General features: G+C 40.6%; 1 protein-coding gene across 1 annotated transcript; it reads left to right on the top strand.

Annotated features, from left to right (window-relative positions):
* The first annotated feature begins 222 nt into the window (after window positions 1–222).
* On the top strand, window positions 223–12,712 carry clcc1 (chloride channel CLIC-like 1). Its single transcript, XM_005479220.4, is given in 14 exon segments — window positions 223–639; window positions 748–855; window positions 2,086–2,196; window positions 2,340–2,561; window positions 2,686–2,826; window positions 2,931–2,993; window positions 2,995–3,031; window positions 3,374–3,471; window positions 4,011–4,157; window positions 4,295–4,855; window positions 11,445–11,471; window positions 11,672–11,728; window positions 12,147–12,165; window positions 12,199–12,712. Coding segments are annotated over 14 exon segments (1,758 nt in total). The 5' UTR covers window positions 223–510; the 3' UTR covers window positions 12,237–12,712.
* The last annotated feature ends 758 nt before the right edge of the window (window positions 12,713–13,470 follow it).

Genomic DNA, 13,470 nt, shown 5'->3' on the forward strand with positions numbered 1-13,470 from the left:
TGTGCATCAATGCAAGTGTAAGAAAGCAAATCTGCTCAAGCACTTATTAGGATTTCTAGTACCTGATACTTTATCTGTATTTCAGTTTATGTGTAATTGTAAAAAATGCTCCTGTATGTTTACTTATGAAGTTGCATGTGTGGTTGAGCTGATTTTTAATATCAATACTACGGCTTTACCAAAATGGACTGTTTCCCCCCCCCCCAAAACTACATTACCCATGAGCCTTCAAACTTAAATTGGGTCACGCGGTTCAGTAAAGCGGTTCCTTTTGTAGAAAGGTCTGTTATGTTGTTTTGTTCAGTATAGACGGTTTAGTTTTAATATGTGACCCACGCCTCAACCTGTCATATTACCTTAAACGTCACGTTTTATTCAGTGAGTCTAAAGTTGCTTTAAAAATTAGCTTTAAACTTAGCTAACGTTGCTAGCTAAAGTTGTGCACACCTGTGCTTGCTTTCACTGTCAAGGATCTAACTCTGGTTAGCAGCCTGTCTTCTCCCGGCCAGGATGTTCTTTATTGCTTTGTTGTGGAGCCTGTCGCTCACTGCCGTGGGCCAGCAGGAGGACGAGTGGCTCGACCCTTACGATATGCTCAACTACGATGCTAGCACCAAAACGATGAGGAAGCCTACTGAGGTTGGGAGATTGTTTACTCTGACCCAGCTACATTTGACACGGTTCTGATCGCTGTGAAGACGTTGTGTTGTCCAGCTCTGACACTAAGAGTGTGTATTTGCATCGCAGCCAGCAAGCTATGACAACGTGGGCACTAAAAGAAGAGAGTACAATCAGGACTCCAGCCAGACCGAGCTGACGTCCTGCAAAGAGCAAATGGAGGACTTACAGAAACAGGTTGGTGTTTTGAATAAGAAATCAGGCACAATGCATATTCATATTTTCAAAACGTAAGTTTTCCCCCGTTCAAATTGAATGAGTTAATTGAAGGTGTAGAACTGAAAAACAATTTCCAATTTGTCTAACAGTATGGCTCCAGGCTTATTACTTTCTTCTCATTGTTAGCACAATTGTTGACACGTTTTACACTCCTGAGTCAAGCTCTGTGTTCAAGCTTAGAAAACAATTTCATGTACCTTTTTAAACAGAATTGTGTGGAAGGTTTAAGGAGTCTGGAAAGTTTTTTTCTGAGGGACTTTTGAAATGTAGCCTCTAAAAAGAAACTAAAGTATGATCTGAGGATCAGGGATAGGACTAGCAGCACTCTAAGCCTCTCCCTTTCTATTAATTAGAGTCAGACTTACAGATACTGGACCATCAAGAGTATCAGGACATTACCATAGTAAAAGTCAGGCTGTTACTATGGTATCATCACATAGTTTGCCTATCACATTCAGTCACATTTTATGTATACATGTGCACTCACAAGAAACTAATTATACATGATTTGAGTTTTGTTACTACTTCTAGAACAGCCATCAGTGGGTCAGCAACAAGACTCGGGTAGGCTGAGATGTTTAAATGATGGCGAAGTGTGCCAAGAAGATATCCTTCATATCGTTACACCACCACCACCACCAACCTCACCAGTCTTTAAAAGGCAACAGTTGGCTTGTGCTTTCAGAGATGCTCTTCTGCATACCTTGGTTGTAATAAGTGGTTATTTGTTGCAGTCCTATCAGCTCAAAGCAGTTTGGCCATTCTTCTCAGACAAAGACTCCTTCACTGGATATTTTCTCTGTTTCAGATCATTTTCTGTAAACACTAGAGATGGTTGTGTGGGGAAATCTCAGTAGATCAGAAGTGTCTGAAATACTCGAACCAGCCTGTCTGTTACCAACAACCACACCATGTTCAAACTCCCCTTTCTTCTCCATTCAGATGCTCAGTTTGAACTTTAGCAGATGTATTCAAGCAGAAAGGATGTCAGCTGATTACAGTATTGGGATTTTATACTTTGTGTTGAGTGTTTATACAGTGTGGAGTTGCTGGTGACATTGGATATACAGTGACTTGCATTGCCTTAAAACAGGACCACTGGTCTTTCCCATAAACCCTGAAGCTTGGACTGGGAAACAAATGTATTCCGTGCAGGCGCTTCAGATATTCTGCTTTTCCTTCATTCAGAATGAAGATCAAAAGAAGACGATCAAGCTCATCTCACAACAGCCAACATGCAGTCCAGTGTTCAAGCGATTTCTGAGCAGACTGTTGAAGGAAATACAAAGAGTGGGTGTGGTAGGTGGTCATCTCATGTTTTATGGTGAATTATGAGATTTTAGTTGAACATATTGTGCCATAATTTTTATTCTCTGGTTCAGTAATTGGCCAAGTGTCATAAATATTGCAATTTTAAGACACTTGCTCTAATTTCTCCCCAGCCCAGTGATTCCACAGATGTCTTTTATGATGCCAAAGTCAAACTGTCCAAACAAGCCATGACAGAGATCCAGACACTTCTGGAGGGTGAAGACAGATGGAGAACAGGCGCCCTGGACAATGCCATTAGTCAGATACTCGTGGACCTTAAACCGCATGATTATGAGGCCTGGAAGTGGCGATTTGAAGACACCTTTGGGGTGGAGCTGGACACAGTATTAAAAGTAAGTTTTTAGTAGTTTTTACCTCTGGTCTCCTTCTATTCTGACTCGTCTTAATGCTTCTGCTGTGCTTTAATGGTTTCTATTTTCTGTAACCACTCAAACTGTACTCTGCTCTCTCCTCCAGATCGGGTCATTTATCCTGATTATAGTAGCCATTATCAGCACCGAACTGTGGACAACGATCTCCTGGTTTGTGCAGTTCCGACGACTGTTTGCCGTCTGCTTCTTCGTTAGTATTATCTGGAACTGGTTCTACCTGTACAAGGTAAATAGGAGCTCCTGCAGTTTTCAGTGGTTTCAGTTTAGCTGTAATTCAGTGCTTTGATTGTAAAATACAATGTTTTTAATAAATATGTATATTTTGTTCAGATTGCCTTTGCTGAGCATCAAAATAATATAGTGAAGATGGAGGGCTTTAATGCAAAATGCACTGGGGTGAAGAAAAATTGACTGGAGTGACAGTTTGAAAGGTATGCAATCACCAAGCACGAACAGTCACGGCATTCTGTGAAAACCTCCTGGATCTAAAATATTAACTGGCTGAGAAAAACATTCCTTTTTAGAGCGTATTAAATATTTTTTTAGAGCGTATTAAATATTTTTTAGAGTGTATTAAATATCATTTTGAAATACGTTTCACTGCACAGCCATGAGATGGAGAGGAATTTAAGTCCCTGTGGAGTCATTGTGCAAACTCTGAAGTCTCAGCTGCTTTAACAGTTTTAGACTCCAGCATTGCTGTTTTGCATATATTAAGCGTATTTGGCTCATAACGTCTGCCTAAGCTTGGACCTGTATTTGGTATCCTGCAGAGTGGTTTAGAAGCACCTGGACTCTTCAAGATGACCCTTGTAAGAGATACTATGAAGTTCTTATGGTTAATCCCATCCTGTTGGTACCTCCAACCAAGGTAGGCCACTCTTTGGAATGTCTGTTAAGGGTTATTGAGGTTTTGCGGACACATCACCACTAAACACGTGGTTTTAATTTGGCTGCCATTTTGGAAATGTGACAAACATGTTGACAGCGTAGAAGTGAGCAAATAAGTTGCCAGTCACACACTGCCCACGACCATACGACAACCTCCAGTTGTGAAGTAAAAAGTACAAATTTTGAAATTGCATTTTGAAACATCTTGGCTGCAGCACTGAAGCACAACTTTTGCTTCCATTTCCAGTTTGTGTCACACTTTTTCAAGTTGTGCAACTGCTCAGCTATTAGTTGGCAAGTTGTTGCAGACAAACGTCAAAAATTACAGCCACTGTGGCAAAAACCAAAGTTGTCACCAGGAGGATTTTGGTACAGCACCTTCTTTACAACGATTTTACCCAGCAACCAGTCTACCTTGTTCTAACTGCTATATATTTTTACCATGCCAAGTTTTCCCAAACTGTGTTCCTTGGTATGTGCTTGGACTTTGTTATGACCTAGACATCCTTCCCTTTTTAGGCAATCTCCGTTACCATTACGACCTTCATCACAGAGCCACTGAAGCACTTCGGACAGGGAATCAGTGAATTTCTTCGAGCGCTCCTCAAAGATCTACCAGTTACCCTGCAGATTCCAGTCCTGCTCACTATCGTGATCGCCGTTGTGGTACAAATTGTCCCCTTTTTCACATTAATTCACATTATGGAGCTTGCTTTGTATACACAGCATTATTCGCATTAATAAAGCAATACATTGTATGTCTTTGCTTTGTATATATAAATATATGTTTGACTCTTCTACAGGTGTTCATGTATGGAAGTGTGCAAGCAGCCTTCCAGCATGGCATCATGGCACCTCTACGCCGCCCTCGAAGGGATCCACCACCACCAGAGCTGGAACAACCGCAAGCGCAACCTCGCCTCAGGATCAAGGACCGCGATCATTTTGCAGGAGGGGATGCACCTCAACAGCAACATGCCCTAAGGTACAGAGCTGATGAAGCCAGATTAAACAGGAATGACTTGCATCAGAGGAGACCCAACAGGCAGTGGGTCGAGACTCTAGGAACTGCTGAGGATGAGCCGGATGCTGAGCGGGCCAAGGAAGTTCCTGAGGCAGACCAGAATCCGTCTGTTGAGCCAGATTCAGAAAACCAGCAGGGAGCAGAAGAACGGCCACCAGCAGCAAAGGATAACAGCGCTGGTGCAAACAAAGCCAAATCGGAGCCAAAAGCTGCTCGGTCAGATTCGTCTGAGTCGAAGAATAAAACTTCAAAAGGGAATGAGAACCTTTCTCAAGATCAACCAGACAGAGATGTTGCACTGCTCACACCTGAGCTCCCAGAAGTGCAGCCTGTTGATGCGGTGAGCCCCCCCTTTTTTTATTTAGATTTTTGTTTATATTCATTAGGGCTGCCACAAACGATTATTTTGATAGTCGACTAGTCACCGATTATTTTTGCGATTAGTCGACTAATCAGATCATGCATCCATTAAACATAAAATGTACAGCTTATTGCACCAGCACGCGTCTGCTCTTATATAACTATCATTAGCTTACAGCTTTAAGTGTTTAAGGTGCTAACTAAAAATAAAGACAAGAGGATAGTTTATTAAATTTAAATGAAATTTGCAGATTGTTTCGGTGAAGTTTAATAAACACAGCCGTCTGCTCCTTGCTATCTAAAATTAGAGATGGACCGATCCGATATTACGTATCGGTATCGGTCCGATACTGACGTAAATTACTGGATCGGATATCGGCGAGAAATAAAAAATGTAATCCGATCCATTAAATATCAAAAAAGCACCTCACAAAACTTGCGACACGGCAACTCGGCTCATAACCGTAGCACATCGGAGCAGTGTGCTCACGTGATAGAGCGGCTGTGTGTATTTGTAGCCTCGCTAGCAAACCAGCATTTCATCTCCGAGGAAGTTATCCCAGAGAGAAGTAAAGCAAGTGTGTAAGTTCATCTCTGAATGTTTGTAAAGCGTTCCCACGTTAAGCTTAACAACCGATATATGGAGCGACTGCCTCTCTCTCTCCCTCTCCTGCTGCTACTTCAATCATGAAACTGCTTTATGATCAGCTGATCGGCTTTTCTGTCGCGAGTCCGTCTCTCTTTTTTTGTTTTTGGCCCACTTTGCACCAGAAAGAGGAAACCAGCGGCGGAACAACAGCAGCACGTTTAAGCTTGATAAGCTGTTGTTAGAATTTATTTAATATTACTTTCTAGACCAGGATCCTTTTCTACGTAGCTGACAGCTGGTAACTGTGCAGGGGCGGATCTAGCAAAGTTTAGCCAGGGGGGCCGATAGGCATAGCTGGACTGGCCATCGGGCATACCGGGCATTTGCCCACTGGGTCGATGGTGATTTTTCGTTTTTATGGGCCAATGGGTTTTTTTTTTTTTCCTTTTTTTTTTCGTAACGGTACAAACACTGAAAGGTGGTGGACTGGCCAGATGCTGGGAGATGTGTAAAAATAACTCAATTGTTTGGTAGTGGCTATTGCGGAGCTTTCACAAATTGAGTAACATTAGCAAGTGGTGGAGGCCAACAGGTGCAACATGCTGGCAGGTGGATGACGGAAAGGTGAGGCAGGAGGAGCAGACCCCCGAGGCGGCCGCCGGTCCGAGTGTCAGGTGAACTGAACTTCAGGTGAGAACTTATGACCTGCAGTCTATCTGGGTCAGATATAAACCAAGTTTAGGTGTAGTTCATTTTCGTTATGCTGACTTTTTACAGTCAGTTACAATAACTCGTACTGCGTACTAGCTAGCATGACGGAGTTTATATACAGCTGGGCGGGTGCTATGATGTCACCAATGTTGAAATTTATTTTATTCATAAGGTTAATTAGTTTCCAACCGTCCCAGAAAAAATGGAATCGTCTCATATTCAGAGAAAATATTCGTGTTGAGCTGAAAAGGAACGCGATTTGTCCCGTACTTCAGCTAGAATGAAAAAGACACAAAGCTGGAGTTATTCTGCAGCTGTTTCTTCTTCTCTCATTCTCTCTCCCTCTCTCCCCTGTTGTTGTTTCAATCATGAAACTGATCAATGATCAGCTGATCGTCTCTCTTGTTTGTTTATCGCCCACTTTGTGCCAGAAAGAAGAAACCAGCGGATGTCAGGCTAAACAACAGCAGCACGTTTAAGCTTGATCAGCTGTTGTTAGAATTTATTTAATATTAATTTCTAGTATCAGCTGATGTTTGCTGGAGCCACAGCTGTAAAGCTGCTGGTCATGATGTCGGTTTGGATATGTGGTGAGAGGGAAACATGAAGATGAAACCAGGAGATGTCCTTACTGAATCATCAGAGCTGAACAGGTGATGGAGAAGCAGGTTTACCTTTTAGGTGACATGAATGAGTTGAAGTTATGAACTGTTTCTGAGAGACAACTAACACCAGGATCCTTTTCTAAGTAGCTGACAGCTGACAGTAGCTGACAGCCCTGTGCAGGGGCGGATCTAGCAAAGTGTTGCCAGGGGGGCCGATAGGGCATTAACAGGGAAAGGGGGGACAAAGACATACTTTTCTTTCTTATTCTCATTTAAAATGCTTTTATTAAATAATTATCTGAATCTTACAACAAACTTTTTCATCTGATGTAAAATGTATAGAAATCCATTATTGTACATAGTAATTTTTTTTCAGGGTCCCATCATAATTTCTTCAGAAATAAGTACTGTATATGATGCCAGTATTTTCCCACATTTTCTAGATTTTGTACCAGTACTGTGTGTAAAATGCCATCAAAAAGTCAATTAAGTTTTATTCTTTCTCACCTGTCTTTCTGTCTCCTTTCACTTTTTAAAGGCTGCCATGTTAGAAAAAATATTTTTCCCTGCCATGCTGTTTATTGATGTGGTAAATGAATAGTTTATGAAAATATATTTAAATCTGTCATTTATTATTTTTAATATTCAGTAATGATCATGTCTCACCTCTAGTCATCTCTGTCTTAATTTCAGGTTTCCACCATGTGTTGTAGATAGTTCAGGAGGTTAACTCGACCAAGCAGTCTTTGGGTTTCGGCTAAGTACTGTTTAGAATACCAGAATAGGGAGGATGGTGTAGTTTATTAGATTGATACATATATACCAACAGGACAGCATACATCACTGTGACAACAGCGTTTGTTTTCATTCAAAGGCTTTATGGTTTTTCTTATAATACCTGGTGGGCCGGTCTCTAGTCAAAATGCCCGGGCTGATTTTTCGTCCCAGTCCAGCCCTGCCGATAGGGCATGAACAGGGAAAAGGGGGCACAAAGACATACTTTTCTTTCTTATTCTCATTTAAAATGTCTAGCTTTTGATAAATAATTTTCTGAATCTTACACCCAAAGTTTTAATCTGATGTAAAATGTATAGAAGTCCATTACTGTATATAGTAACTGTTAAGTCTAATATACCCTAGTAAGCTATAGTACTTTTTCCTTTGGGAAGGTACCATCTGTGCAGTCTGCAATTGTGTTGAAGAAAGATGTTGAATCTATTTAATTATTCTTGAAAAATAATTTATTTCTGTGCATTTTCTTTTTCACCCTGCATCAAATTACAGTTGATTACATCGATTAAGCATCATGAGGTGGGGGGGGGGGGGGGTTTCCCTATTTTTTTTTGCTGGGAGTTTGCAACCCTATTAGTTAGGTTGCTTAATATTTCTGCTAAGTACTCTTTAAAATACCAGAATAGGGAGGATGGAGCAGGTTTAAGTTTATTAGATTGATCAGTGTTGCTGACCTATGAAATATTTTGGGTGCAGTGTATTTTTTACATACAGGTATAACAGAATAGCTTTAGTGCAGGGCTCTAGACTAACTTTAAAAATTTAGGCGTACCGGCACAAAAGTTAGGCGCACTCAAATTTTTCAACCGCATTGCTTAACACCGCAGTTTTACATGTGCACTTTCTTTGGGGGGGAAGTCCATACAGACAATATTCATTTCTAAATTATTAACTAACAAACTTGTGCTTAAATTGCTTTGTCAATATTGTAGAAAATGTTAAACTTAATCATCATCTTGGCTCCTCTGACGACCTGTTTGCTGCTGCCTGCTGCTGAAAGGCAGTGGGGAGAGGGGACACTTGGGCAGTGCATTTATTGCAGCATATAATGTGTTTTCTGGATACACTGCTGTTTTTTCAGCATTCAAAGATTGATGGCACCGTGTCTATGGCTATGAATTTCAGAAGGATCAGCCTTAAGCCTTAACTTAACACAAAAGTTATCAATAGTTCTTTTCATCTCTTCTTATTACCCACAGCTACATCCACTTCTGTCAGGCCTAGGCTGCTCACTAGGGCTGGGTATCATCACTGATTTCTATAATCCATTCGATTCCGGTTCTCAAAGTCCTGATTCGATTCAATTTAGCCTCAGACAGTCAGAAATATTATAATTCTGATCATTTATCAGCGCTGATACACATGAGACTTCATCAGAATTGTGAACATCACAGCAGATGCCTTTGTGTCAAAGTAACTGAGAATAAAACACAGAAAAACATGAAGGAGATTTTCCTGGTCTGGGTTTTATAGCAGATAACCTTAAAAATATTCTGCAATATTCTGCAATTTTGCATAATTTTAAGAAGTTTAAATTTCTTCAGTATTGAACAGCAGAAATTAGGCTTTCTTGTCCGAGGTCATTTAAGTGAAAAAAAGAAAAAGAGAAGAAAAAGACAGCGGCCGACAGCGCTGTAAACAACAGTAGACTGGTGGGTAATAAGCCAATGAATAATGCAGAAAACAGATTTGAGACGGGAAACTGTTCTTGAAGTACAGAGAGGGAGAGAGAGAGGGAGGGAGCTGTGCATGAAGTGTGATTTTTATCATGGTGGAAGCAAAACAGCAAAACTCAGAGGGAATTCATGACGACATTGATCACATGTGAAGCGTAGTTTGCTGCTTCTTTTGCTGCTGGCTTGGTGAATTTTGGTTGGAGAGACAAAACCTGCAGCTCAGAATCAGCGCAAAAAAGACGGAAACACAGCGCCGACCCGACGCATCAGAATCGCTGAGCTCCGACAGCGTGTCCGTGTTCGGGCCGTGGGGTGAGAAAGCCGAGAAAGACAAAGCTGATTCTGATGCGTCGGGTCCGCTCTGTGTTTACGTCTTTGTGTGGAATCCGTTAATGAATTGATATCGCTTTATTCAAGCTACTCACCTCTCTCTCCCACCTGCACTTTCAACTGGACCACGGCCAATCAGAGAGGTCCCGCCCCTGACTATCTCTGATTGGTTTAGTCCATGATAGGGGCATAATGTGTGTCTGTTGTTGACCACACGGAGTTGCAGAGATTTTTTTTTTTTTTTTTTTTTTTTTTTTTTGTTACCCGAAAATATTTGGTCGCACCGGTGCGACCAAATATTTTTTTTTTTAGTCGCACTGAAAAATTGGGTCTCTAGAGCCCTGCTTTAGTGTTGTTGTTTATTTAAACTTGAGTATTGTTGAGAGATTTATTCTAAATGACACTTCTTCAGCTGAGAGTCTAAGAGTGAAGAGAGACACACTGTAGATCTTTACTTGCAAGGGCGGTCACAGAACGCTCACAACAGAGTGGGGGCCCTGTGATGCGCGCTCCGTTACCGCTCTGGTCTTTATTTATATACAAAGCAATACAACAGTGAATACGTCTATTCATAGGCAGAGGAATGTTAGTGCGTAGGGAGTGAAGATAAGAGTGGTTCAGGTGTATGTGTGTGTGTTGTGAGATTCAGAAGGACGCAGCCCCTCTTCTTGTTAGGGAGCGCAGATAAAAGTGTCCAGCTCTCCTCTTCCTGCTTGTTCAGCTATTATCGCTATGAGAAAGAATTTATAAAACAGTCTTGTAGTGGACAACAGTCTAAGTCATCAAAAGGTCAACATACAGTATTCTATCATATGCAAACTTATATCATTAAAAGCTTATACTGACTGCTAAGTATAATTTTCCATTGACAAGTATGAACTTATACAAAAATGCAGCAAGATATTAAAAAAAACAGTTTTATTGATTAAAAAACACACTATATCGGATTCATATCGGTATCGGCAGATATCCAAATTTATGATATCGGTATCGGACATAAAAAAGTGGTATCGTGCCATCTCTATCTAAAATATAACAGGACACCGGAGTATATTCTCGAGCATCTCACACTTCTGATAATCAGTTGTCTGCTTGACGTTTATTCGGCTGTGTAAAAACTATAACTTTAATCTCAGCCAAACCGATTTACTCAGGAACAAATAAAATACTGAAAAAAGCCAAACAATAACATTTTAAGTTATCTAAGTGACTTATACATCATGTTTAACCTGAGTAGCGAAAGACGGTGGTGGGTTTGAAAACGATTTGCCAGGAGTCCGGTGTTCTCACCGGCTCTAGTGAGCCTTGAACCCCGCTTAGCTATCGAGCTGGTGGGTAACAGACGTCTCCGAAGACGTCGGAGCGCTTTTGAAAATATGTGGTGTCTTGATAAACTGAGCAGATATTTGAGGTTAACACAGCTACATTCTCGCCTGAAAATATGTTAAACGTTTATTTTGTGACCCAGAAAGAATAATAAGAGTAATATTAAAACTAACTAGCTGCCGCCATTGTTGGAAACTGAGCAGGGCCGCGCTATGAATTCTGGGACACAGTTTCTTCTTCTTCAGGTTTTAACGGCAGCTGGCATCCTTGTACATGCAGTGCTGCCATCTTCTGTTTCAGTCCGTTATTACACTCTTAAATCCTACTACTTATTCCTGCGTCTTTGGGATCTTACAAAGCTTCAAACGACGCGTTGACTATTAAATTAGTCATCCACGATTTTGATAGTCGACATAATGGTGACTAGTCGACTAATCGTGGCAGCTCTAATATTCATCCAACCAAATTAGACACACAACAGTGGTTTTTAACGGAGACTAATGTTGTTCTTATTTTTTTAATGCACTCATGGACGGGAAGGTGACTATTCACATGCAACATAAATTGGTAACAAAGTATTTAATGACATTAACATTTCATTTTTCCTGCATTTTTGTCTGTTGTTGTTGTTGTTGTTGTTGTTGTTGTTGTTGTGTGTTTTTTTTTTTTTTTTTTTTTTTATACCTGCTGAGTTTGTCTTAGTTTTGTTAATGTAGAGCCAGTAATGCGTTATCATTACTGCTTTTTTTCTGCTTTGTATATGTTAGATTGCTGTTGCTACCACACCACTGACGTTTGTTCAACAACAGTGGATTTCAACCCTGGTGAGCTTGATGGAGCTCACTCAGTATGCGCAGCAATAAAGTGCATGTCAGCGACTGTATCTTGATTACATCGTTTTGGTTTTGTCATTTGAGGACGTTTTGCAGCAAATAATTAGTGGCTTCATAGTTGTATAGTTTACACATTTGCAAGTTCCCTGGTTTGATCCCAGGAGGAGACAGCTGATGGGTAAACAGCTGTATCAAATTAAGCATGGAGCTACCCGCTGTGGTAACTAAAATGATAACTTTGAACTCCAAATGTGTTTAACGTTTTGTGATTATTATTATCTTTATGTAGTTGAAAATCTCTTAATGGCTAAATTTTAAACTTTGTTTTATGAGTGTATTATTTGCTGCTAAAAGCTACTTTTTAATATGTAATTAATTTGTAATGCATTTCTGTTCTGTTTCTCTGCAGCACCCGGAAGCCTCACTTGAAGACTCCTCACTGCCACGCTCTGAAAATTTTAAAGCTCCCGTCCAGGAGACTAGTCCAGCGGTGGATTAGATGGTGCTCAGTCATCTTTTGGTGGAAATAATTAATACATCTGACTGACAGATGTACAGATGGTGTTAAAGTGAATTAACAGGATGATGGGATTACCACCACGCAGTGTGGTTGTTTGCTGCTGTGCGGTCACCTGTATGTGGCTATCCATGAGGGACAACTGCTTGGGATAATTGTGTTTTGCTGGTGAATTCTGATTTCCCACTGGCAAAACGTTTGGGAAATCATGCAGCACCAGGCTGGAACAGTGTTGTTTACTCAGTTTGGTGTTCCTGTGTGCTTTTTGGTGTCTTTGGAATCGTTGTTAAAATTGGAACTATATTTGGCGAGCTGTATAATAAGTCGGTGCTGCAAATTAAAAAAGATGTTTTGAATTTTTAACTAGAGCCTGACTGAGGACACATTTTTGGAACTGTTGGGGACTTTTAAGGAATGAAAAGTTCTGAATACGTAGAAATAAATACACTATTACTAATGTTGTTTGTCACTGGGCTGTAAGATATTTTTATGTTTATTCTTTTGAAGAAATGCTACCACACATTTTGGTTTTGCTAGATATCATTGATGAACAGTGATGGGAATAACGGCGTTACAAGTAACAGCGTTACTTTTTTCAGTGACGAGTAATCTAACTAATTACTATCCTATCGTTACAACGCCGTTACTGTTACTAACAAGAAAATGCCGTGCGGTCACATTACTATTTTTCAACAAACAGACGGTTGAAGCTGTCTTCAGCTTACCGCATCTTATATCAGTTGCACGGAAGTAGTTCTTAAGTAATCTGTGCGCTACAGCTTTGAGCAGCTGCGCGCGCTCCCGTGGGCGGCAATCACTTTGCAGCTGACGATCACTTTTTGGCACAACACCTGGAGCTCAGGGGGCAAAACAATCACATGAGTGCCGCTGTTTGACTGAGGAAGAATAAAGTAGTCGTGGTAAGCCAATCACATGACCACTTTAAGATGACAAAGCAACAAGGTGATATATACCAGTTTATAAATTGTGTTGATAGGCCACATAAAACCAGAGTCATGATAAACAATATATACGCGCCGTTTTTACTGAATCATTTCGCCATGTTTACTGTCTAAGGACAGCGCTAGCAAGCACTCTCTGCTTATGACCAAAAAATAAAAACAAACAAATAAAAAATCCACCCCTTTCATGTTGGTGGAAGAATGCACCATGTCGACCAATCAAAAAATTATATGGCAACATGACATTTGGTTGT

Source organism: Oreochromis niloticus, linkage group LG23 (genome assembly GCF_001858045.2).
Source record: "Oreochromis niloticus isolate F11D_XX linkage group LG23, O_niloticus_UMD_NMBU, whole genome shotgun sequence".
Lineage (NCBI taxonomy): Eukaryota > Metazoa > Chordata > Actinopteri > Cichliformes > Cichlidae > Oreochromis > Oreochromis niloticus.